The sequence below is a fragment of the Symphalangus syndactylus genome, chromosome 19 (assembly GCF_028878055.3).
Source record: "Symphalangus syndactylus isolate Jambi chromosome 19, NHGRI_mSymSyn1-v2.1_pri, whole genome shotgun sequence".
In the NCBI taxonomy this organism is placed as follows: Eukaryota; Metazoa; Chordata; class Mammalia; order Primates; family Hylobatidae; genus Symphalangus; species Symphalangus syndactylus.
In genome coordinates, this window is record NC_072434.2 from 87,696,929 (window position 1) to 87,724,802 (window position 27,874).

General features: G+C 38.1%; 1 protein-coding gene across 19 annotated transcripts in view; it reads left to right on the forward strand.

Annotated features, from left to right (window-relative positions):
- SDCCAG8 (SHH signaling and ciliogenesis regulator SDCCAG8) overlaps window positions 1-27,874 on the forward strand; it is a 257,776-nt gene that overhangs the window by 133,115 nt on the left and 96,787 nt on the right. For all 19 annotated transcript variants that reach the window (XM_055235059.2, XM_063613489.1, XM_063613496.1 and 16 more), the window contains one exon: window positions 1,646-1,788. In XM_055235059.2, the coding sequence (XP_055091034.2) occupies window positions 1,646-1,788 (143 nt within the window). The remainder of the gene's footprint in view (window positions 1-1,645; window positions 1,789-27,874) is intronic.

Below are 27,874 nucleotides of genomic sequence, written 5' to 3' on the forward strand. Positions count from 1 at the left end.
ATGCTTTGCATTTTGATAGTCTTCTTGTGTATATGTGTCTCATTTACCCAGATGAATTATTAACTACTGAGTTTAGAGATGGGAACTCTGAATTCATCATATTATTTAGTGTAGTGTCTTACATATAGGACTGTGTAAGAAAATTAATGAATAAATTTTTGAAGTTTTAAAGTTAACATATAATTCCAATTCTGTATTTCTTTGCTTTTGTTAATTTTATAAATGTTAAACTACAAATTTAATAGTCTTTATTATTTTTAGCTCTTTAATTATATTTAATTATGAAATTGGAAATATATGGGTATAATTTTAATAACACAATATTTTAAAGAAATAAGTCAGTTTAACTTAGTATTCCAATTTGAAAGATACAGAAAATCTACATTGAATGAAAATGATACAATTATTTCACAGTTTTTCAAATAAGCCAATATTTAAGAACTGTACTAAGTTATTATATTGTTGGTTAATGTATGGTTTTGATGGAGATAAACTGAATATTTATACTGTTATGAATACAAGAAAAAATGTAAATGAATTGTTTAATTTATCCTCCATGATGTATCAAATGTAGTTGGAGATTGTTCAGAATATTGAATAAGGACATGAGGAAATTTGGAAGTTTATTTAAATACTAAATTTAAATCCCTCTACTTACACATGATTTTGTTTTCCAAAAGGAGGTTGCAATTTTTTCTGTATCAAGTTTGCTTCTTGCTTTCTGCTGAATTTGAAAATGTTTCTGCCCTTTTTTTTTTCTTGTTTTAATAGCCTAAATATTTTTAAAGGTTCATCTTTTATTTTCTTTGGCTTAATTTTACAGATGTTCTATTGATAAATAAATATTTCTACTTTAATATGTAAATTATTTAAAATTATGTCCTATATAAGGTATTTTTGCTTTGAAATATTTGAGTTTCAGTAAGATAAGTATAATTTCATCCTAAAACCAAAAAATAAACCTTCATAAATTTTATATATTCATATTTATTAGTCTTAGAGTGTTCTTGTTGACTTTTTAAATTGCAAATTTAAGTGGAAATATTATTTTAGCTCAGAAATCTGATACACTCTCAATGCTTAAATTTCTCATGCTGTTTTTTTTCCTGGATTATTTTTTCCAAGTAATATTGAACATCATAATCATGCCATTTTTTTACACCTCACATTTTTCTAAAGTATCTCCTAAATTGTTTATTTTACCTTTAATTTGGGTTTCAAAACACCCAAATGAAGCCATAAATTTGTCTTTTAGAATAAAAAGTACATACTTGGTAAATCACTGCATGTGTCTGATTGAATCTCACACAAAAATGTTACATTTTAAAGGTAGTGGCATTTTAAGTAAATATTACTTTTTAAAGGGAACGACTCTTAGAATGAAAGTGCAATTATCCACTTTGACTACTCTCATTTAATCATTTCATTTTTAAAATTAGACTTCATTTTACAATCCAAAATAAAACCTCACTCATGTGCATTTTTGGATGTGCTAATTCCTTTTGTCATAAAATGGAAGCTAGCCTAAATTTTCTAATAATTTTTTATCACATTGAAATTCATGGCAAAAAATAAAAATGAGCTAATTTTGAATTCGAGTGCGTGTATTTTATATGGATGCCTTCCCCCCTTCTCTCTACCTAAGGAAATAGAGAAATTGAGAATAGAACTGGGTGAAAGCAAACAACACTTGGAACAGGCGCAGCAGAAGGCAGCCCGGGCCAGAGAGGAGTGCCTGAGACTAACAGAACTGCTGGGCGAATCTGAGCACCAACTGCACCTCACCAGGTACTCCCTAATCCCATTATGCGCCATAGCACCGATTTCATTCCACTGATTTTTGCCACAGGCTTCCAAACAGTTGTTAGAGTTAGTCTTAGTCATTCAATTCACACATAGCTTTCAGGCATATTAAGAAAAGTGGAGATGTGGTAAGCAAAACACCCAGACATGTGAATGATAAGTGTGGCAGGGAATTACTGATAGATTACAAAACCTTTCATCTACAATGCTCAAATATTTAGGTGATTCTCTATCAATATAAGCAAAATGACATATTTCTCCTACCACCACTACTACCTCTTCTGCTAATTCTACGTCTAATAAAAATCTTGAACTGAAGGATGTGAGGAATTTATTTAGGAAAATAATAAAATACTGTCAGTGGTGAGAGAGACAAAGTAAATAAATTGTAAGATGCAAATTGAAATGGAACTGATACAAAATAAGGAATCTGCATCCTAAGGAGGTGTAAAATTTCGAGATGAAATAGATTGGCACTGCTTATGTTCAAATCATTATTATAACCAGGCTTACACCATTGAGGTTTCAAATTACTTCATTTCCATCATGAGATTTTGTGATGTGATCATCATTGTCATCAACTTTAGTAAATATGTAGCTCGGCCCTAAATTACAGTAAGACTCTTTAGGTTGTAAGCATTGTGAATTTGCTGCATTGGAAACACACACACACACACACACACACACACACACATAAATACACACATAGAAAGAAAAATTCAAACAGAGAAAGTAGATATTTCACTTTATCATATGTGGTTTCTTTTCACTTTGAGTTTTATTACGATTTTTCAGTGTTCACATCAAGCCTTTGGGGTTGCTCAGTTCTTAAAGTTTTTCAGTTTTTAGAGAGAACTTTGTTTAAATAAACATGTACGTTTATGATATTTGGTTTGGTTTATAAATTAGAAAAACATTGGTCTTCCAATCATAGTAATATGTTGAATTTAAACTATGAAAGGGGACTGATCCCTTTTACATGAAATATGACAATGTAATTCTGAGCACGGTATGCTAACAGATGGAGAAAAGCGCCACTTGAACAGCCTGCATTTGGAGAAAAAAATATTCTAGAGGTTGGTGAACCTCCCAAAGTTTTGGGTGAGTGTTAAGATGCCTCTGGTTCTGTTAAAATCAAGCCTTGTATAAAACATTTTGTTATGATAATATTCCAAATGATTTGACATCTTCCCTTTTAAACAATAAAAGAAAGAGGAAAGAAAGAGAAAGCAAAGAAAGAAAATAAATTATTAATACATGTATGGTATCTAGAAAAAATCTTAATAGATGAAACACATACATGAGAAAAAAATTGCTTAATACTGCAGAATAATAACTGTTCTTTTAATGCTCATTTAAAGTATTGTCATTGTAGAAGTGAGAACATAACATTAGCATAATTCCTGTGGTTATTTAATCTTAGAAGTTTCAGAATTTAGCTTCATCATGGTAATGTTAATAGTTTTTCTTTTCTGTCAGACTTCTATTCAGAACCAACCATTTGTGTGCTAAGCACTGCAAAACCTCAGAAATAGGACAGCTTTTAACATCTCAGTGTGGCTGAGCTTCAGTAAATAAATATTAATGCTGGTTTTGCCCCTTTTGCCATTCTGTCTTATTCAGAGAGTTAATTTCTGAAGTCAAAGTCCGTAGAGACTTTTCCCATGTAGTATCAATTTGTAGTGTTTGACAAGATCAATTTCTTGCAAGTAGAGCATATTAAGATGCAGCAACTGCTGAAAATGGACGAGTGGTAACTAATTCCTTTGTTCTTAAGAAAAACGGTTTTGCTTGGTTCCATAGAAAGCTTTTTTTGTTGAGCTTTATTTAAACCAATTCTACTAAAATTTAAACGTAGTTTTACAGGAAATAAAAATTATTTTCTAAGTGCGGTACTCTTTTGTAAGCATTTTATGCTTAGTCTGGGTTCATGTTTTATAAAATCCACATTCATAAATTTAAAGATGACAATTAGAAATGCAAGGAACTGTGTATATCTCCCCTTTGCACTGACAATGTGACTTGGTTGTTGGGCTATTTCTGATATACAGTACTTTTTTGTTTTTTTGTTTTTTTTTTTTAAGTTTGCCACCCCTCCCCATGCTTTATTGATTCAGTATACTCAGGTGTGTGACTGAGAAATGTTGTGTCATTCTTTTTCAGTGTAGATCAGCTGAAATACATAATTCCCACGCAGATAACACCTTACCACACAGTCTCAACTTAAACACTTCAAATGGCATATTCTAAACAAAGTTTAAAATTGAATATGAAAACCATGTTTAAAGTAGTGATGAAATAAGGATCCAAATCTTTAGAGGCAAAGAAAATTTAAAAACTGTAGTAGAAATCTGTACATCAACCTAAAAGAAAAATAGCCTACCGCTTTTTTGGTGTTTCTCCTTATTGGATTTTAAAACGGTAAATAGAGGCCAGGCGCAGTGCTCACACCTGTAATTCCAACACTGTGGGAGGCCAAGACAGGGGAATCACTTGAGGCTAAGAGTTCGTGATCATCCTGAGCAACACAATGAGATCCCATCTCTACAAAAAAAACAAAAAATATTAGTCAGGCATGGTGGTGCACCTATAGACCCAGCTATTTAGGAGGCTGAGGATGGAGGATCACTTGAGCCCTGAGGTTCAAGGCTGCTGTGAGCTGTGATTGCGCCGCTACACTCCAACTTGGATGACAGACTAAGACCCTGTCTCAAAAAAAAAAGGAAAATAGAAATTTAGCATTAATTAAAGGACCCAAATGGGTGAGTGTAACATTCACTTAGTCAACAAATATTTATTGAGTACCTACTATCTTTTAAGTACTTTTGCTTGGTCCTAGGCATAGAGAGAAAAAATAAAACTCAGTTTCTACCCTTAGATTGCTCATACTCTAGTAAAGAAGCCACATCTGTATATGCAAATATAATAGAGTGCAACAACAGTGCAATGATAAAAGTGATGATTACCACAGGAGCACATAGGGAGGGGGATTGGCCCATTCTGCACCAGAGGTGAAGGCGATAGTCAAAGAAAGCTGATATCAGGGAAAGCTGACAGTGAAAATGGATAGTCAGGGAGGTGGAGATATTTGGCAGTAATCTTGATTAGTGAGTTCATGAGTAAGAATTCTGAAAGTGGAAGAAAGTGGGTTGGGTACCCCAGGGAGAGAGACCAATATATACAGAGACATAAACATGGGAGAAAAGAGAAACTCTACTATCAGATTAGGTGTTTGGTAGGAGATAAGACTGGAAAGGGGAGCAGGGACCAGCAGAAGAGCCTTATGGGCCATCTCCGGAGTTTCGCCCATTCTTGAGTTACTCTTAATGCATTTTAGGCAGGGGTGTCAACATGATTGACTTTCTGGGTTGGGAGCTTGACTCAGAGAGCAGTGTGGAAAGTGAGCTTTGAGAGTTGATCCAGGAGACAGGAAGACCAGTTAGCCCAAGGTCAGCAATTGCAACCCATGGGTCAAGTCTGACCCATCATCTGTTTTTGTGTGACCATTAACTAAGAATGGTTTTTATATTTTTAAGTGGATGAAAAAAAGGGAAAACAATATTTTTTTGACACATAAAGATTATACATCCATAAAGAAAGTTTTATTGGAAAACACTACCATTATCCTTCATTTATTATGTATGGCACTACCACACTTGAGTTGAATATGGTCCTCAAAGCCTAAAATATCTACTATCTGTCACTTTACAGAAAAAGTGTACCAACTCCTCAGGAGGCTGTTTAGTTCAAGTAAGAAGTCAAGAGGGCTTGAATAATGACAGATTCAAATGTGTATTTAAAGAAGGTAATTGAAGAGCTTTGTGAAAAATGGATGGGTTGAGAAGAGATGACTGGCAGGGACCCCAATTAGAATATAAGCACCATAGTCCAGGGGGAGAGTAATGAAGCCCTTGGCTGTGGCTGTCCCGTGAAGTGGAAAGGAAGTAGCATCTTCAGGAGGTATTTGGAGTCATGAATAAGAGAGGACACAATTAAAGGTGACTGTAAGTTTTCTAGCCCAAGTTGACTAGAAGATCTGTTAAGCCAACTGAGGAACTTAAAAGAGGTAGCAGAGGAAAAGAATACTTTTCATTGTGCAACCCCAGTGGAGATGTCCAATGTTGGCTTGGTGTGAGGAGAAAGGTCATGACTAGAGGCTTAGATCTGGATCCTCTTTTACATAAAGGTATTCGTTGTAGCTAAGGGAGTGGTTAAGAGCACATAGAAAGGATCATGTTTTAAAGTACAATGGAAGAACAGCCACTAGCCAATAAGACTGAAATGGGGTCTTCGGATACATAAGAAAAGAATAAAGAAGAATGATTCAAAGAGTATTTTCAGGGAGTGGTAACAATTAAAACCATATGTTTTTCTTAGGGGAGGTCCCCAGACAGCCTAGGATTGAAGAAACCTGAATTATAGTATCTTCTGTAGGCATTCACTCCAGGCATTCTTTGCAACTTTTGACAAATTACTTAACTCTTTGGGCCTGCTTATGTACCTATGAAATGAGGTGAGACTAGATGATTTATAAGTTTCCTTCTAGTTCTGATAATCAATGATTCTAATAATAATTTAAGACAACCCATTATTAAGTTCCTATTTCTGGACATCAGGCATTTAAATTGGTTGGATGATCTTTTATTTAAGGTATTTCCTTAGTTTGAACTTCAGAAAGTTCATTGAAATGACCCTCAGACCCACCACTTAAATTCATTGTAACTTAGGTTCTGCTGACCTGTCACAAAGGTTATCAAAATTGTCTCAACACCTTCCAGTCTCTTTTGCTGACCATTGCCCAGTGAATATTCATAAGCCTCTGCCTTGACTGTTGCTATGCTCTGAAAACCTTCCATGGTGCCGCTCTATTAGAGAAAGGCAAATGACAGCATGGCATGTGAGGTCATCCTGATAGGCTCTCAACCTTCCAGTCTGATTTCATCCAAGATGAAACCCTCTTACCTGCTGATTTCCAGATAAATGTAAGTACACACAGCTCCGCTTTTTCCCTCCATTTGCTGTTCTCTATACCTAGAATACCCCTCTGACCTTCTCTAGCTCTGTTACAATCTTACCTTCTTACCAAGGTCTCCCTGAAATCCTGATTTTTCTACCTAGGGCTCCCTGTTGATTCTTGTCAGAAGGGAGCACTTCTCCCCTTGAATCCTTCTTTTCACTTTGAGCTGATGGCATTTGAGTAAATGAATTACTCGAAGGAGGAAAAAGCAAAATCTGGAAAAACAAGAATTAATATTTGGAAGTTTTTTGTGTACTTGCTATTTTTTGCTTCTGGATTGTGTTATTCTTCAAGTAGGAGGAGAGGTCTTATCAGTATTATATTTCTCAGAGCCCCTAGCTCATCACTTTGCAAAGAGTTGGAGCTGAATAAGTCATTAATAAAAATGGTGACTATATTCCAAATGTATGACTATTCTTTTAAGCTCAGTACTGCTATACAAATAAATATCTTCTCACATATATCAGAGTAAAAAGTATAAGAAGGTGATAAGGCTAAAATTTTTTATTGGGAATTTTACTTGTCTCTATGATACTATATTATGATTTTGTAATCACTTTTTTTATTTTTAACTTTGTGTAAATATATATGTTTAAGTATATCAGAATCAAATGATAATCATTCTAACAATGCAAGTAGGTTTAGTAAAGTGCACCAGGCCTCTCACTTACATGTACATGTTTAAAAACCACACACACACACACACACACACACTCTTAAACTAGAGCTCCCCATAATTAAAAGATGACAGTGGAAGCCATGTGCTGTGGTGCACACCTGCAGTCCCAGATACTTGGGAGGCTGAGGTAGGAGGGTCGCTTGAGCCCAGGAGTTGAAGGCCAGCCTGGGTAACATAGCATGACCACATCTCTGGGGGAAAAAAAAAATTACAGTGTTTGAAACAAGTGCCTCGTAAGCATGTTCACTAAACATGTCTAGGCTAGCATGTATGAAAACAAAGCAAGGCTGCTTTCTTCCGCTTATTACTGTTAATATTATTCAAACCACTTCTTCCTTTTCCATAACAGACTTTCAGGCACATTTAAAAATGTTCATCCATTTATTCACCCATTCTACATGGAGCATTTTCTGTCATAAGACGCTGTGCTAGGGATGATGGGAGATAGAAAGATAAAGTGGCCTCAGCTGCTGCCCTTCAGAAGCTTACAGGCTAGTGGGGAAGAGAAGAAAATACATGAGTAGATCGGGTGTGGTGGCTTATGCCTGTAATCCCAGGACTTTGGGAGGCTGAGGCGGGCAGGTCACTTGAGCCCCAGGAGTTTGAGACCAGCCTGGGCAACATGGTGAAACCTCATCTCCACAAAAAATACAAACATTAGCTGGGCATGGTTGTGCGTGCCTGTAGTCCCAGCTGCTCTGGAGGCTGAGGTGGGAGGATGGCTTGAGCCCAGGAGGTCAAGGCTGCAGTGAGCTGTGATGGCACCACTGCACTCCAGCCTGAGCAACAGAGCAAGACCTTGTCTCTAAAATTAAAGAAAAAAGAAAGAAAAAGAAAATACACATGTAGTTGGTAAGATAAATGATAAGATCCAGAACGGAGGTTGTAGAAAAGGATTACAGGGAGAGAGACAGATTACTTCTTACTGATCTTGGTAGGATTTGGATGTAGGAAAATGGGAATGAAGGGCATTCCGTGTAGGGGAATCGATGGTATTTGGGAGGTGCGCATGTATGCATAAGAGTAAGTTAAATACAGTACGCACAACGATCAAACAGACACCAAAAAAGTATCACCTCGGAGCTTAAGAATATATTCATCTTAGGCCAGGCGTGGTGGCTCATACCTGTAATCCCAGCACTTTGGGAGGCCAAGGCAGGCGGATCACCTGAGGTCAGGAGTTCGAGACCAGCCTGACCAACATGGAGAAACCCCGTCTGTACTAAAAATACAAAATTAGCGGGGCGTGGTGGTGCAAGCCTGTAATCCCAGCTCCTCAGGAGGCTGAGGCTCGAGAATCGCTTGAGCCCGGGAGGCAGAGGTTGCAGTGAGCCGAGTTTGCACCATTGCACTCCAGCCTGGGCAACAAGAGTGAAACTCCGTCTCAACAACAACAACAACAACAACAACAATATATTCATCTTAGTATCTGTGTGGTACCATGCTACATGTAGCAGCTCTTTAAAAAATAATAGAGTTATAGCTAACAGCAGTGGCTAACATTTGCTGAGCCCCTGCTGTTCCAGGAACCAAGCTGAGAGCTTCTCATATAATCCTACCAATAGCTCTATAAGGTACAGACTCTTATTTTCTCCAATTTACAGCTGAGGCAACTAAGGCACAGAGAAGGAAAGGAGTCATGTAAGGTTACACAGCTGATATGTTATTGAAACAGGTTTTGAACCCCAGTAATTTGCCTGCAAAGCTTGTACCCTTATCCATTAAGCTGTAATTCTTTGTAAATTACTAGAGAAAGGGATTAATGCAGTTGTTCTGAAAAAGACAACTTAGAAAATCAGTAACATGAATTTATAATAGACATAAATGTTAGCTGCTTCCGGCCAGGCGCGGTGGCTCATGCCTGTAATCCCAGCACTTTGGGAGGCCGAGACAGGTGGATCACGAGATCAGGAGATCAAGACCATCCTGGCTAACATGGTAAAAACCCTTCTCCAGTAAAAATACAAAAAATTAGCTGGGCATGATGGCACGCGTCCGTAGTCCCAGCTACTCAGGAGGCTGAGGCAAGAGAATCTCTTGAACCCGGGAGGTGGAGGTTGCAGTGAGCCAAGATTGCACCACTGCACTCCAGCCTGGGTAACAGAGCGAGACTCCATCTCAAAAAAGAAAGAAAGAGAGAGAGAGAGAGAAAGAAAAAGAAAGAAAGAGAGAGAAAGAAGGAAAGGAAAGAAATGTTAGCTGCTTCCTTATTCATGACACATAACGGTAAATTTTGGCTTGAATTTTTCCTAAGAAACAGTTTCCTTTGGCCCATTATTTGCCATTGTCATTTAAGCATATTATAATGCAATTGTCATTCTCCTTTACTCCCTTACTTAATTTTCACCCAAGAAGAAAGAGAGGCTTTTATTAAAAAGTAGATATTTTTCAAGTATTTATTTTTGACATGTCCAAATATCTGTAAAGAGCTATAGGTATCACCTCGGAGGTTAAGAATATATTCATCTTAGGCCAGGCACGGTGGCTTACGCCTCTCATATGACTACCATTTACACACACGTGGTTGGGTTAATTTATGATATGGCTGAATAAAGCAACCACTTCTTACCGTTTATGTGACTCTTATTAACTGCTTACTGAGACATTCTTTTCCATACCTTTTGCCCATGTACTGAAACACATTTTCTTAAATCCTGCATTTTTTTTCTTGTATCTGATCTTGTGGGGAACTACTGCAGGAAGCTTTCTTTTGTTTATTATCCAGAGAATTTAGGACTCGGATTGCCCTAAGTACAAAACCTTAAAAATTCTTATTTCTCCTTTTACATAAATGATCTTTTTAAAAATATGTATATACTTCAAAGAATTTCTCAGAGCAGGAATCTAAGTGAGAGTCCACCAAACAGGTATTATACTGTGACCTACTTTTGTGATCCAAATGGGAAGATCTGACCTGTGACCTAGAAAGACATCAACTTGACCTATAGGATTTGTGTCTTTTTGAAAGTGAGAAAAGGGTACAGCAGAGGAGTCACTAGGTTAACCTGTTATGATGGATAGATCATGTGGGGAGAGTGATAGAGGCTGCCTTTCCAGGGCTTTCAGTTTCCACGTAGTAACTGGTACAGATACTTTTTTTATTTCTTTAATTTGAAGCAAAAGTCTTGCTCTGTTGCCCAGCCTGCAGTGCAGTGGTGTGGTCTCGGCTCACTACAACCTCTGCCTCCCAGGTCCAAGCAATTCTGGTGTCTCAGCCTCCCAAGTAGCTGGGATTACAGGTAGGCACCACCATGCCTGGCTAATTTTTGTATATTTACTAGAGACGGGGTTTCACCATGTTGGCCAGGCTGGTCTTGAACTCCTCACCTCTGGCGATCTGCCTGCCTTAGCCTCCCAAAGTGCTAGGATTCTAGGTGTGAGCCACTGTGCCCGGCCTCTAGTACAGATATTTTCTTGAAGTTAATTGTTTGACCTCCCAGCCTATCAATACGAGTCAGGACTTTTTGGGTGAACTGAAATCCGAAAAGGATAAATTGATAAATTTTTATAACCAGACCATGTACAATCCAGGTGCAGCTGGCCTCAGGGTTTCCTGGAGCCAGCATGCTATCATATTCTAACTTTTCAGAACAGGGCTCAATTTCTATCTGAATTTTGCTAATTCTTTCAGATTCTTCCATACCATGAAGTAAAACGTCCTTCATTCTGAAATTGATGATAAAGGAAATACCCTTCATTTCAAACTGTAAGAATGTGACTTCCTAGCTCCTTCACTTCCAATTTCAAAACCTTTGGTTAGGATCACCCTTGGGCACACACATGCACTTTTGGGTGCTGTGGCTGGTAGCCTCTTCAGAATCACATGGAATAAGGGAAGAAAGTTGCACTAAGTAAGGGGAGGTGCTCTTACTAGGGGAAGGGTGTCAGGGATCTTGGGTGAGTAAAACACCAGGTATCTGCACTGTTGCCCCTGTTGTCTTTTTAAAAATATAATCCATGGTCAGGTGCCATGGCCCACGCCTTTAATCCCAGCATTTTGGGAGGCCAAGGTGGGAGGATCACTTGAGGCCAGGAGGTCAAGACCAGCCTGAGCAACATAATGAGACCCCAGCTCTACCAAAAAAAAAAAATTAAAAAATTAGCCAGGCATGGTGGTGCGTGCCTGTAGTCCTAGCTATCTGGGAGGCTACGTGGTGGTGCGTGCCTGAGTCCTAGCTATCTGGGAGGCTATGTGGTGGTACGTGCCTGAGTCCTAGCTATCTGGGAGGCTATGTGGTGGTACGTGCCTGAGTCCTGGCTATCTGGGAGGCTATGTGGTGGTACATGCCTGAGTCCTGGCTATCTGGGAGGCTACGTGGTGGTACGTGCCTGAGTCCTGGCTATCTGGGAGGCTACGTGGTGGTGCGTGCCTGAGTCCTGGCTATCTGGGAGGCTACGTGGTGGTGCGTGCCTGAGTCCTGGCTATCTGGGAGGCTACGTGGTGGTGCGTGCCTGAGTCCTGGCTATCTGGGAGGCTACGTGGTGGCGCGTGCCTGAGTCCTAGCTATCTGGGAGGCTACGTGGTGGTACGTGCCTGAGTCCTAGCTATCTGGGAGGCTGTGTGGTGGTACGTGCCTGAGTCCTGGCTATCTGGGAGGCTATGTGGTGGTACGTGCCTGAGTCCTAGCTATTTGGGAGGCTATGTGGTGGTACGTGCCTGAGTCCTGGCTATTTGGGAGGCTATGTGGTGGTGCGTGCCTGAGTCCTGGCTATTTGGGAGGCTACGTGGTGGTACGTGCCTGAGTCCTGGCTATTTGGGAAGCTATGTGGTGGTGCGTGCCTGAGTCCTGGCTACTTGGGAAGACTGCTTGAGCCTGGGAGTTTAAGGCTACAGTGAGCTTTGATTGCCATCGCACTCCAGCCTGGGCGACAGAGCGAGACTCCGTCCCCCCCAAAAAAAATTAATAATAATAATAAATAAATAAAAATGCAAGCCCTGATTTTTCCTCTAAGAAATGGTTTCAAGTGGAGAAAGGGGAGTGAAGAGCACATTTTTGTCCATGTACGTTGGAAAATGATATTCTCCATTGTCAACATGTGATAAGTCCAAAGAGGCATCAGTTCTTCACAACAATAGGGTCTCTTTGTTGCTTTACTTAGAAAACTCTTAGAATATAAAAAGAAAGAAGCACAGCTAAATCTCTAACATGCACATGTATTGTGCTTGGTCTCTGCATAGTGCTGTTCCAGCTGTGGCCCATGATGGCTGCTTGTTAGTGTCTATGACAAGATAAGTACCGAAATCTATAGAAGTATTTGGCAAATTTTATATCAATTTTTAATTGTCACAATTTTCAAGCGCGTGATCAATGAGTTTTTTTGGGGGGGAGTATCTTTTAAATTTTTTCTAGTAATTCATTTTTATCGTGTTTTAAGAAACTATTTGCAAAAGATTAGAAATTAAAACAAATATGCTGATCATTTACCACAAGAAGCTTGAGATGCTATGCTTCTCACTGCTCCCAGCAAGCCTAAGGAAAAACAGTCCTTTATAGATGAGGAAGCCGAGCCTCCGAAGGTGAAGCTTGAGGTTGGGTATCCAGGAGGGAGGAGAGTAGGCAGGGGATGAAGGGCAAAAGCTTGTTTCAAACTGAAATAGAAATACTTTTGGTGTTGTAAAATCTCAGCACCCAGACCAGGAACCAGGTCTCTTTCATCTCTGTGCCCCCAGCACCAAGTTAGGCACTGGGTGTTTAGCAGGTTTTCTATAAACATTGAATAAAGTTCCCTTTGCTTCTTATTATTGAGAAAATTAAAAAAAAAGTAGGGGGGAACTCATCTTAAGATAACAACAAGCTTAGGTCAAAAAGCCAAACTCATTGTCTGTTTATTTGAAGAGGGTATTATAACATTGATGTATATTCTTGCTATTTTACAGTGAACTTTATCTTTTTTTCCTCCTGAGTTTTATTCAAGAATTTTTAGCCTAAAGTTTCCATTCCAAAGTTAAGCTCATTTTTTTCTTGTACTCCTTTCATGAATAAATTAAGCAGAGAATGTGTCAAAAATAATTTTAAATGGATATATGTGCAACCAACATCTTCAAGGCTTGAAATAGATGGCCTTGGTGCTGTTTTAAATTGCGTCCTCTTTTCCTTCCCCCACCCAGTATCAGAGAAAACAGGCTGTCAGAGAGCCAGGAAAGAAAAGGCATTTCATTTTGCTCTGGTGGACACCACACTGCCTGAGCCTGCTCTGCTCCACCTGTTTGAAGGGCTAAGAACCCTGGTCTCAGTGTGGCCCGGGGCGGGAGAAGTTCGAAAGTCAGGCACTGCCAGGAAATGTGTGTTTGCAGGTTCTGCTTAACGTTCCCTGGCTCGCTCCTCTCAGTTCTGTGAAGCCCAAATGTGAATGCAATGAAAATCTCCACTGGGGATGCACTCGTCTCCCCTGCCACATAGGCCCACAGCCTGGTGCATGGTGGCAGCGGCAGCCAACTCATTTCCTGAAGAACCCCAGAGGAAACCGAGAATGTATTGCCCACACCACTTGCCTGACTTAACAACAATGAGCATCAGGTTCAATGAAAATAGGAAAGAAAAAGCAAAAACATAGAATTGTTCTCATAGTAGCCCTAAGCCAGAGTATGTCTCTAAAGAAAAGTTTGGCTCTCCCATATTATTTTTAAAGTAAAAGGAATATAACAAAAGCCCATCACCTTGATGTTTAATTTCTTCTGGTAAATTTCTAAAATTAATTAACATTCTTTTATATATATTTTTAGAGGCACAGTCTCGCTGTATTGCCCAGCCTGGCTTCAAACTCCTGGGCTCAAGCGAAACTCCCGCCTGAGCCTTTCAAGTAGCTGGGATGACATGTGTGTGCCACTGTGCCTGGCTTTGATACTTAGTTTCTTCTTAAACACCTCCTCCTAGTGACTGTGTTCTTCACATCAGTTATTAGGCATTGCTCCCTTGTTATTTAATGTTTCCTTGATACCCGCAAAGTATATAGTGATTTGTTGATTGATAAATCTTGGAATTAAAGCTCATTATAAGGATCCTGAACAAGTAAGAGGCTTGAGGAATATTCAGTCTCCTCAGTGCCCTCTCCCAAGCCATGTCTCATGGGAGACCAGGGCCCACTTCGAGTAAACACATTTTTTATTATGCTGCAACTCTGTTAGAGCCACCAAGCAAAGGATGCAGTCAATCTTGGGAGCTCAGAGTAGGCACCAAACAGGTCAGAAAATGTTTGGAAGCAGCTTGCCATCTAGCTGAGCAAAGACTCTGCTCCACCTTGGCTCTGTGTGGCCTCTCCCCAGCAGGCAGGGTCACCTGTGATAGGGCTGAGCATCTCCTGCCTTGACCAAGCCATGGGGTATAGGGAGGGAGAGCCACAGGCTGCTTGGGTTTCAGAGTATTAAAGGGGTTCCTTCCCCAGGGTGGGCGCCAGTGAATAAGCAGGGCATCCCTTTGACACCTCTCCTGTGTCTAACTCAAGAAGAAGTTAATCTTCTTCTTCCTGACCAGGAGATTTACCAAAAGAATGAACCCAGTGTTGAGGAAATAACCATTAGAACCATATGAACAAAAGAGGTAAACAAAGTAAAGAGCAAGTCACTATTGGAATGTATGCAGGAGGTGGGGGTGGTAGGCAGTCAAAGTGAAGCATTCAGAGTGGGTTTGGGCAGTGGTTTGGGCAGTGTTCCAGATTTGCCCTTTGCCCAGTAGCTCATCTGAAGTGTGGTTCACCAGGCTGGACGTTGCTTGAGCTTGACACTTGTCCTAGTTCTATTTCTGATTATTTTTTGTCACCTTGGGGAAAATCCCCTATTGTACTTGATTTCCTACAGACCTTAACTATGATTTTATGAGGATATATATGAGTATGCAAAATCATTTGAACTCATTCAGCGTTTTTTAAATCTGAAGCTTATCTATTCAGGCACTCCAATGCTTTTAATATGAGTTCAGGTAAAATAAATTAATGAGTAGTCAGTGTATTGATCAGTCTAGAAAACTTTAGAGCAATTAGGGGCATGACCACCTGACTGAAGCTCTTTATGGCAAGGCTATGGTACTGAAAAATTTGGGGCACAGAGTAATACATTGTTAAATATATTACTTTTGACTTTCTACATCTTAAATGATCCTCTTTGTCTTTAGAGGGCAAACTATCTTGCCATTCCTGATATCAACTCTTTGTCAAAACAATATCTAATGGCAGCAGCTCTGTGACCTGGGGGCTCTGTAAGTTCTGCTTTGTTGCACTGATGGCACTTCTCTATTCTTAACCTATTTCCGAAGTCAGGCATTTATTCGGAATCATTCACTATTGAATTAGTTAACAACGTTTGGTTTGAGGAAAGATGATAATGATATTAAGGAATGATAAAATCCATCTACAGTGAAAACTGAGCCCAGATCAGAATTGTGGAGGAACCCAAATTCAGATCCTGCACTCAAACTGATTTGCACAAAGAATTATCTGTTAAAAGTAGGAACAAAAATGGCAGCATAAGACAACTCATGTAACTAATAAACTTTTTAGATGCTGTTTCATATGTTTGCTTTTCATTAAATGCAGGAATGGTTGGGACTATATTGTTGTGATTCAGTCAACATTTATTCCTATCTGTTTTTCATATACAAAGGCTGAGGGATGCCAGAAAATAAACTGTTAACGGAGAATTAACTTCTTTGGCATGCTTTCATACTTATCTTCCAAATTAAAGAAAATGAAATGGGCAGAAACAGAGTGTAGATTACCTCCTTTTTGTCAAAAATGGTGGGAATTTGAAAATTAATAATAAAAAAGGGAACAGATGCAGTAACATGCCAGAGGGAGATTAATGTGGAGAGTAAAATCTGTGAGCAACAAAACTGAAGCAAACTGAATCAGTGGGAGGTGGTTGTACAATCAAAATCAGGATAAAAGAGAAATTACAAACAACCCTGCACTTGTCAAAGTAGTAGTAATGAAATCCTGACTCTGCCAGCAGTGAGAACCTGTGTTAGCACTTTGGGGTAAGGATGGTAGCCGGGTGCCAGGTAGGAGGGCAGTGTTAGGTTGCTGGGCAGCAGCCATCTTGTGTAGAACAGATGGCACCGAAAGCTGGCAGGGGAGGGGCTCCTTAGCAGAACTAATCAGACAGTAACAGATAGGGCAGCTGGGAAGACTGACCACAGAGAGGGAATCTGCGGGGTAGCCGAGTGCCATGATGTTTGCAGTGGTGTGCCCATTGGTCTGAGATAAGACCTTGCAATGTCTTTCCCATCCACAGAAGAACTGAAACTTTGTTCAAAAAGGAAAATTGAGTTGAATTGTGTCAAACTTGGAGGATGGGGGTGGGCATGGGGGTAGTGACTGAGAAAGGAAGACTTGTCCATCTCTGAATTTGTCCTGTGAGTTTTCAGTCCCAGCTACCATAAAACCTTGATTTTTGCTGTTTGTATGGTTCTGCCAATCTAACGTATACAGTGTGGCACATGGAATGATCACTTTATACATTTTATGCATCAAAGAGTTTGCAGTATCAAGGCTATAGTTAAAATTAGAAAAGATTTTTTTAATATGCTTTCTACCACATATGTCTTTCACAAAATGAAAAACTAAAAACAACCATGTGATACAGGCATTTCTACTTAATAATTTTTCATAAGCTCATTTAAGCTGTGTTTGATTCAGAGTCACTTGCCCTTCTTTTTTACCCCCATGTAACTGTGGGTTGAACATCAAAATATAAGCATAATTCAGAGCCAAAAGCCTTAAAACAAAAATCAAACCAAATCATTCTGCAAATAAAAGAGAAAACTGACCTGTTAAAATTTGGTAACTTATTAAGGAGTCGTGGTTCTTGAAGTATAGAGTTGGGACGCTTGTATTAAAACGACGACTTTAACAAAGAAATCCAGATCTCCTACATCTGCTTTTGAACTTGTCTATTTCTTTTTTTGCAGAAGGTTTATAGCTTGGCTCAATTTATTCATTTTGGAGGGGGAGGGGGAAACATTACAGGATTTGAAATAGGTGGTATAACATAGCCATATGCTATTTATGCAGCAGTTTCTGCAATAAATCTAATTTGGTGCTGTCAAAAAATTAGACTTATTTGATATAGCAGCACATTAGTAAATGATTGTGGCAGATTTAAAGTTGTCATTTAGTCTCTTCTTACTCTTAACAGAATCTCGCAAATCCATTTTCCCCCTTGATCAACTCTATGAAAATATCCCAGTTCTTTGTCCTGCAGCCCTGAAAATATTTCCACATCTGAAAGAAGGTCTTGCCTTAAGGTAATTGAGGAAGGGGGTGGAAAAATGAATATCCTCTGTTGTTAAAAGACTTCATAAATATATAGGCAGAAAAAAAAAACCAGAGAAAATTACAGTATTTTCATCATTTACAGTTCTTAGAAAAACGGAAATGCAAGTCTCATTCAGAATGTAGATAAATTAAGGTCAGTTCTCTATTAAGGAGTTTAAATATTTTACCTTCCATCCTACGTCCATTTGCTGTTTTAGGAAAACTGATATTAAAGAATGTGAGTGACATCAGCTCTTCGCCTTCACCTAGCAGTGCCCTTAGAAACAGCTTTACTCTTCGGTAGTGGAACCTGGCAACATTGCTTCAATGCCTCTTTTTCTTTTTCTTTTCCCCCTGTAAAATTTGTGTTTCAGGTGTTAGTATCAAACTATCTAAACTTTTTCCTAGTTTTTCTGTTTGAAAGATGAGATAAGCAATGACGCATTAAGCAGGTGAATATTAACGGTGTTCTCTGAGTTCCTGAATTAGTCCATTTATAAAAGTAATGATTTCATTTCCCTTTTCTTTTTCTTGCGTGTTTATGGAAAAGTGTATGTGTGTATCGCATTTATGCGTCTGTATGTGACTGGAAGTGATGTTAAAACTGAGTGCTTTTCATTTGTTTATGTTCGTATCATACAAATTATCCAAAAGAAGGCTACTAGTGTGTTTTTGAAACGCAGTTGACTCAGAGTGAAGAGTTCCTTCACGGTGATTTAAGCAGCCTCTATTAAACTAGCATCTTGCAAATGCTTCTTTCTTTTATATAGCAAATCAGACCATGGAAGTGATCAAATTACCAGGATTCTTTCACTGCTATTCAGAAGCAGGAATCCAGGTGACCAGAGTACTGTCAAGCACAGATTACACTAAAGGAAAAATATCCAGAAAAGCAGTAACAAACTTGCTGGGAAAACTTAAGCAATATTTTTGAAATTTCCTCCACATGAAGAGAAATTATTTAGAAAGGATGTTTTAGGAAGATGAAGAAGAAAATACCTCCTAGAATTCATATTTTGAGTATAAAATCCATATATTAAATTACATTATATATTACATGAGAATGATTTATATGACACTGGGTATTTTGAAGATCAGCAATAAAATTGAAATTATAGCTAAGAAGCATGTCTCAGTACTTAGATTTTAACCTATCTTTTTGATTTTGTTTTTGTTTTTAATTTAGCCTCACAATTTTTAAAAATATGTCTGAAAAACTGCTTTGATAAAATCCTTTTCATAAATTATAAATGTTTAATCAGTCAGAACTTTAAGATTTAAATTTTAAATTCCATGTTTTCTCCACTGCTTTTGTTAATAAAATTGACATTCAATTTTATATCAATAAAAATATTTAATTTTTATTTTTTCTAAAAATTTAGAAAATTTTACAGACTTGATTGATTTTACTTAATACAAGCATCTGCCATAAGATTAAATCTTGGGATAATCCTTCAAAATATAAAAGCAGCCTTATGAATGAAGTGCCATTTAGGTTCACATTTAAGTTCACATTTGTAGCAGTGTTACTTTTTTGTCATATATTTTCTCCTAAAAAATGATCTTCCATTTTCTTATAAGAAATTTAAATTGAGTCATTGGTTTGCCCTTTTCCTAAAGAATATGATATCTAAAATACTAGTAAATAATTCAACATTGAGTGATTTCATGTCTGATTTATGAAGGGAGAGTAAATACTTGATAGCTATAGATGCCACAAAATAAATTCAATTGAGATATATTTTCACCTAATTTCTGTGAGCTTATTTTTTTCACAGAACTAGACGATTGATACAACTTACATTTCTTTAGATAGATTATGTGTTTGTTTGGCAGCATATATTTGAACATTATTGAAACAGAACTTTATTTTTTAAATGATGGAATTTATAATATACGTGAATTGATTTGTATATTATGGGTTAAGTTTTTCAAAGCAGTAATGGAGCTGTGTGTTAATATATAGCTTATAATTGAAATGGTACATATTTGTACATTTTAAGCCTTTCAGTGTAAAATTTCTTAATTGGAATACTCTCTCCCTTGGCTAATTCATTAGTGAAAATATTTATTCCTCAAGTTAATGCTATATAGTATGATGCAATTTTTACATAGTGTAAACTTGTTTATGATATTTTGATTTCACTTTAAAACTTTTATTTTGCTTCTTAGACATATAGTTCATACTCAATATAATGAGAAGTGCAGACACACATGAAGAAAATACATATCAGCTGTCTGGTTTTACAAATGATCATTAAAACACCATGTCTTACTACTTTGACTCCAAATTATTGTCTTCCTGAACCCAAAAGTAATTTTCACAAGTACATTACACAACAGAACTTCATCTTCTGCTGGTTAGCAGTAGAGGATTTAAATCCATGCCGACAGTTCATTTGACAATGACCTTGAGGGGCTTTGCTTCTTGAAGAAGAAAGCAGAAGCTTGCGGTAAACAAAGTTCACTTCTGACAGATGGATTGAATGACAGAAAGGTTGCGAGTGCCAGAATAGCCCTGGCAGAGGAGGAAATGTTCAGTGGAATCCAACAGGAGAGGAGGTGTGAACAGGTGCAGGGTTGCTGACGGAAGGGGAACCAGATGGAAGGAGCCAGAGCCAGTTTATTTAAAGGAAAAGGCAGAAAACATTGAAAGGCTGTGCGATCAGTGGCTAAAAGTGTTCATAGAGGAAGGTAAAAATTCACAAAGCAAAACTGCACAGTGGGGTAGCTAACACTTAGCATAATGGTAGTAATTTGTGAGTTTAGTTTGGAAGTTGCAATTGAAATGCATTCATCTTGGCTCTTGACACCGTCAAGTATAGATATTTGAAAGTTGTTTATTTTTTTAAGTTTCTAGGCTTTTTTAAATCCATCCATTAATTTAATTTTTTCCAGCCAGAAGCTCCATTATGATAATACTAAAATTGTGTCGTCAGCTAGGAAAAGAAAAAAATTTAAAGTGAAGGTTAACGTTCCATTCAAATTTATCTTGTGATGCCTCAGTTTTGTTCACATATGGGAAGCAAATGCATGCACTGTTGGGTGACATCTGTAATATCTAAGAAATTTGCAATGTTAGAATAGATGCTCTTGGTTGCTTTTGTTGTTTTGGATCTCTGTTCATTTTGTGAAGTCCGGTTTGATTGTTCCAGTAGGAATAATGCTCTTTAAAATACACATTTGCCTGCCACAATCTGCAGGTTAATTTCTGCTGCTGAGGTTGACCTGATTTTCATTGACTTTCAGTGACCTGCCTTTGGGCAGACACCTGCAAACCCAAGTACAATTTACAAAAAGAACAGTATGCATACAGTGTAGCAAGAAATGAGGACTTTCTTGTTTTCTAAGACCTATTAAAATGTACCTTTCTCCACTGCAAACCAGAGATAGCCCTGCTAATACTCTGTGTGGTCAATTCATACATACCACTTATGTGGGCCCTTGTCTACCACAGTTTTCCTTGAAAATTTTACTACATTACATTTCTGACAAAGAGACGCCAATGAAGGAGGAGCTATTAAGAAGCTGTCACCGGGAAAAATGATGACAATGCACAATTATTTTGAGGTTTTAAAGATCTCGTAAATAATCCACAAAAGTTTCTGCACACTGCTCACAGAGATTAAACACACAAAGTAAATGAGTACTGTATTGACATTCCTTGTCTCAGAACTGCCTGGACCAAATTACGTTTGATTAAGGCTGGATGTTTTGGGATGTTTTGAGTTTAGAGAGAATGTCTGTGATTCGTGGCATGCTTTTGTCAGTAAATATAAAGAATTGAAATCAGATTAGCAGTTATAGAAGATGTTGATTTACTCCTGTGCTGTGTATCAAGATCATCAATTTTGGTCTCTTTTTTTAATCTGGATGAGGCAATATACAACTATATTTTGAAGGAAAAATGGTAAGTGATTTCTTCTAGTAAAAGGAAGTTGATGACCTGTATTTTAAAATCATCTGCAAAATGTACTTTTTTCCCCCACTTGTTAAGGAATTTTTATCTAATAACTTCTTATTAATCTAAAATTTTATATAAAATCGATTAGAGTATCCTTGCTTTGATTATAGTGTACTGATTTTGCCATCTCTCCCATCATAATTACCAAATTTATTTATATAATAATGCTACTAGCATGGTGCTGCTTTGTAAAATAATAACATAAAACTCACCTGAACTATGGGGTTCAAATTGAAAGATAGTAAAAAGAAACTGCAACAATCAGTGTCATCATTTGATAGTCGTATCACAAATTAAATTGTAAACTTCTTGTAGGTAGAACCAATAGCTTCCCAGAAATACGTAAATTTAGTTGTACCTAGTAAAGTGTCTTATGTGATATGAGTCTTTAATTGTTTTGAATGAAGGGATAACAATTGATTGCTGCTAAGCAGGTATTCAGTCAACATTTATTGAGCACATGTTCTGTTCTAGCTACACTAGGCACTATGTAAATTTTCAAAATAAAGAGCCCATGATCCTTTTTCACAGGTATCCTACAACCTACCAGACAAGTTTTATGTAATTACATATACACATACGTGTGTGTGTAAAATCTAGAAAATAGTATATAAATTTATAAACTTTCTGTGACTCATGATCATCTTAAATGAATTAATGAAACTCTCATCTAGCCCAACACTTATAATGTGTGAGAATGTTGAGAGAAGCTAAGTGATTTTCCTAGTACCAACAGTGGTTGAGTGACAGCAAAAAGTAGAGTCTGAATTTCCTTTCTCTAAGTCTAGCGCTCTTCTTGCATCCCACATTATACTTCTTTGTTCTCATTGATGATGTGACTTGTGTGAGAAACCCCATTAAAATCCTTCAGTGCAAGTCTTTCACAGCCTGTTTTGGAAAGGAAAAAAAAAATTATTTTTGGATTTTGGCACACAGTTACTGGTTCTTGAAACAAACAAACAAAACACAAAGGTTCTTTAGCTTGCAAACAGTAATTACCAAGTTCACTTCTTAGAACTTTTTAAATTATTATTTATTTATTTATTTATTTATTTGCTGGAGTCTCGCTCTGTCGCCCAGGCTGGAGTGCAGTGGCGTGATCTCAGCTCACTGCAAGCTCTGCCTCCCGGGTTCAAATGATTCTCCTGCCTCAGCCTCCCGAGTAGCCGGGATTACAGGCATGCACCACCACACTTGGCTAATTTTTGTAATTTTAGTTGAGATGAGATTTCACCATATTGGCCAGACTGATCTCAAGCTCCTGACTGGGCTCAAGCGATCACCCGCCTCGGCCTCCCAAAATGCTGGGATTGCAGGCGTGAGCCATGGCACCCAGCCCGTTTCTTGGAACTACTTCTGGGAGTGGTAGTAAAGATAACCTCCCGCATAAACGCTGCTTACCCTGTAATAGGCACATATTCACTTAATCCCCACATAACCCTACCAGGTAGATTCTGCCATAAGCCCCATTTAACAGATAAGAAAACTGAGGTATTCAGAGGTTAGTACCTTGACCCAGGTCACAGCGCTACTAAGTGTTGGAGTAGGCACTTAAGCCTAGGCAGTTAGGCTCCCGACTACGATTTTATCCGTTACACTATATTGTCTCTGATGGTAGATGTTGTGAAAAATAACTTCTGTCACCAGTTCCTTTTGGAAAGTTGTATTCAACAGGCTAAACCAGGTTTCTTAACAGTAGGGCTTCTCAGCGTTTTTAATATGTTAGTGCACACTGTGACTGTCTTAGAAAGGAATTTAGTTTTCAGTGTTTCCGAAATTTATATGACTTATGGAAGCTTTTCTATCAAATCTCCACACATCTTCCAGGAATCAGGTTTTTAGGAATACACTGGGAAAAACTGAACTAAACTAATTTGTAGTAGAACTGCTGAAAACTATCATATGGGGATTATTCATTATTGTATCTCATCAGTGCCTCTGCAACACCCTACTCCATCCCACCCTGCCCCGCAACTTCACTTTCATTAGAACACACACGGTTCATGGAAAGAGTAGATAGGTTGGTAACTTTCAATTTCCATTTAGTCATTTCTCTAAAATGGGGGTGTGGGGTGGGGAAGCATCTTTGACCAGACTTCAAGAGTAGCCGGACAGTTAGCTGTGCCAGAGTCACGTTCCAAGCTCTTCCATATCTTACTGTCCCAACTTTGCCTTTATGTGATAATTCTATTTATTTTAAATTATGTGTTTATTCTAGAAAACAAATTTGACAATTACATAACTAGATTGCCAGTCAGTTCATTGAAGTTAGACACCTTTTAAAGCATGACTCTTTGAATGAGATTTCATAGAATAAGATGTTATTGTGGGTGCTCTCCTGTATATGTTTTAGACAATCTCCTGCCAGGAATTATTGGCACAGATTTGAAGTATGGGCCCCTAAGTCAGACTCTGCACTAGATTTTATTTTCCTTCAACCCACGATATGGCAATATTTCTCCCTTTTATGTGTATTCTTTCCTGTGTTAGGAAGAAATAGAGCAACTCATGGGCAATAAGCTCTGGAAGTCGAGAAGTTTAGCACTCATAATGTGCTAATTTTTCTGTAAATACACTTGGAGGTGCCTATAATTTATAATTATGTCAAGCAGTTTCTACTGGTGGGGTTTTCTATAAATAACCGTCTTGTAATGATAACGACTGGAATTGTGATTCTCATGAAGACTTACTATGTGGGGTCCTGCATTCCTCAAGGTGCAGAAAATGTTTGGGAATAAGCAAAAACTACAAAGGCAACAGATTAACTCCCCAGGCAGTGGGATAGCTTACTAAACTGGCTGACACATTGATTGACAAGCTAATATGGCTGCAAGGTCCTCTCGATGAACTTTGAAACTAGTCGTTTCTTACTAGAAACAAGTAATGAATGATACGAGGATGATTACTAGAGATTGAGTAAAGAAATCCACGGCGAAACATTTCAGAGAATCTATTTGCCATTTAAAAATTATAGAAAGACTATCCAATGATGAAGATTTTCCAATTTTATTTACATTCACTTATTAGGAAGGAGTCTGCGACCCAGGTACATAACTGAACATTTTAAAAATAATTTGCCAGCTTGGCTGTATGGATTAACTTTTTCATAATGCTTTGTAATTTAATTTTAAATGTGAATATGTATTTTGGGAGTTGCTTCAAACCAAATCTGATTTACAAAAAAAAAAAAAAAAGGATCATTTTGGTATACTATGGTGACTACTTCAGCTTCGATTGTTCTTAGTGTTCTAACAGAATCATAGGTGAGTGGCTGAATTAAATGAGAAAATTATCAAGGTTAAAAAAGGTCATTTTAATAGTTTTTGAAAATTATGAGTTTTTATATCTTCATGAAGCACTTATGTTTAGTAGTTTTGGGCCCCTGGTTATTTTTATTTGTGGAATCAGGATTTAAAATGCTGCTTTGCTATAGGGTGGTAGACAAAGGAGTGGCACTGAGACCAGTGCTGTCCAATAGAAATATAGAGGGAGCCACATGTCATTTAAAATTTTCAAATAACCACATTTTAAAAAGTAAAAGGAGGCCGGGTGCGGTAGCTCACGTCTGCAATCCCAACACTTTAGGAGGCCGAGGTGGGCAGATCATTTGAGGTCAGGGGTTCGAGACCAGCCTGGCCAACATGGGGAAACCTTGTCTCAACTAAAAATACAAAAAAATTAGCCAGGCATGATGGCACACACCTGTAGTCACAGCTAGGCAGGAGGCTGAGACAGGAGAATCGCTTGAACCCGGGAGGCAGAGGTTGCAGTGAGCTGGGCAACAAGCAAAACTCCGTCTCAATTAAAAAAAAAAAAGAAGCAAAAGGAAACAGGTGAAATTAATTTTAATAACATAATTTATTTAACCCAATGTATAGAAAATAGTATTATTTCAACATGTGATTTATATAACACATTATTAATGACATATTTTTAATTTTTTTCCTAAGTCTTCACACCCCTTTGTGTATTTTGCACTTACAGCATGTCTTGATCCAACCTAGCCATATTTCAAGTGCTTACTAACCCCACGTGGCCAGTGGCTGCCACTCCAGACGTCACAGCCCTAGACTTTTGTTACTCAGTTTTCCAGCTTTCCCACGATGCCCAGCAGAGATGCAGTTAGATTCCCATGAGCTTAAATCCTGAATTGTTTCTACAAAAATGGGAACCATTTTATTAAAACAAGAAAATCATGTCATCTTTTTCTTGAATTTTGGAGGCAGTAGCCAGGACTCATATTATGATTAGTCTTTTTCTGAAGAATCGCCACTTTGAGGAGGAGGAGGAGGAAGAGAGAGGAAGCTACCACTTACTGGCCATTACTTGAAGAGCAGATGAATGATTAAATATACCAGCATCACATTATAATAAGTTCTTCTATATCTTACTGTCCCATCTTTGCCTTTATATGTTGAAGAGTTGTTGAAAATAAATTTGACAATTAAATAACTAGATGCCAATCTGTTAACTGGATTTAGACAATTTAGGAACCTTTCAAATGGTCATCTGGGCTAGACATTGCTGGTTGCCTTATGTGGAGCTTCTCACATAATCCTGATAATATCATTTTATTAATGAGAAAACAGAGGCTTAGATTGAGGTGAGGTTCCGCCTTGACGTGACGCAGCTAGGTGGAGCCGGGGCTGAGGCCCAGCCCCGTGTGTGCAATGCTGGGCAATGCTGCCTCCCCCTGCGTAGCTTATGTCAGGAAATTGAGGAAAATTTTTATTCTTTCCTCAAGGCTGTCTTTGAGATAATTATATTGATTGTTTCAGCTTGAGTAGTCATCTTCTAGGAAATAATAAGGTTAACAATAATAATAAGTACTAATTAATATTTTTTAACTTACTGTATATCAGTGCTGTACTAACAGTATTTTATATGTAATATCCTCATAGTCCTATGAGGAGAGGTACTGTTATTAACCTTATTTTTCATTCAAGAACACTGAGTCCTAGGTTATGTGACTTACTTAGAGCAGGAGTTCCCAACCCGGGGCCACCTGAGCTCTACCTACTGTTGGAGCAGCAGCATTAGATTCCCATCGGGGCACTAACCCTATCGTCAACTGCGCATGCGAGGGATCTAGGTTGTGCGCTCCTTATGAGAATCTAATGCTTGATGATCTGTCACTGTCTCCCATCACCCCCTGATGGAACTGTCTAGTTGCAGGAAAACAAGCCCAAGGCTCCCACTGATTCTACTTTATGGTGAGTGTTATAATTATTTCAATATATGTTACAGTTCAATATATGTAATAATAATAGAAATAAAGTGCCCAATAAATGGAATGCAGTTGAATCATCCCCACACGCCCTACCCTGGTCCGTGGAAAAATTGTTTTCCACGAAACCAGTCATTGGTGCCAAAAAGGCTGGGGACCACTGACTTAGGGCACACAGCTAGTAAGTGGAGGAATTGCAGCTTTGATGCTAAGTCTAACACACACCAAAGCCTGTTCTCTAAACTTCTGCCTCCTTGTGTACAGATGCCCTGCTGTCAGTGGAGCTTACATACGAAGGGATAAAGGCTGAAAGTATCCTGTTGTTTTTAGGGGTATTTTAGGATTTCAGTTGCTTATATTTATTTTCTCAGAGCACAAAGTCCTCGGTTTGGATATAGTCAGGGCAGGCTACCTTGTGGAAATTAGTTTGAAGATAGATTTAGAAGGCTGGAAGAAGCAGGTTTCCAGGAATGGAAAGGGCAGCTCTGTAGCTACAGGAATGGTGAGGATGAAGACTAAGAAATGGCTAGAGGAAGAGAAAGATCCAGCAGACACAGGTTATTGAAGCAGAGGAAATAATTAAGGATGTAGATAAGAATAGTTATAAGCAAGTATTACAAAGTCAAATAGAAATAATGTTAAATCATAAAATGACTAAAAGGCAAAATGTTTTGTTGAAGAAAGTGACTTAATTATTGTATCAAGAACAAGAATTTTCTTATTTGGAAGAATGAGAATAGTGGAGTAGGAATCAGAAAACTTGGGCTCAGGTCGGTGTTTTTCTTCTGTAAATGTGCTTTTTACTTCCAGAATTGTGTGCAAAGATGGAGAGGTTACAGAGTTCTCAATCAAACTCTAAAAACGGACTACAGTGGTCTTGTTGCCAAGTCAAGGTTACTAGTCCGTAGACTACAGCTGTAATTTCTGTATACATGC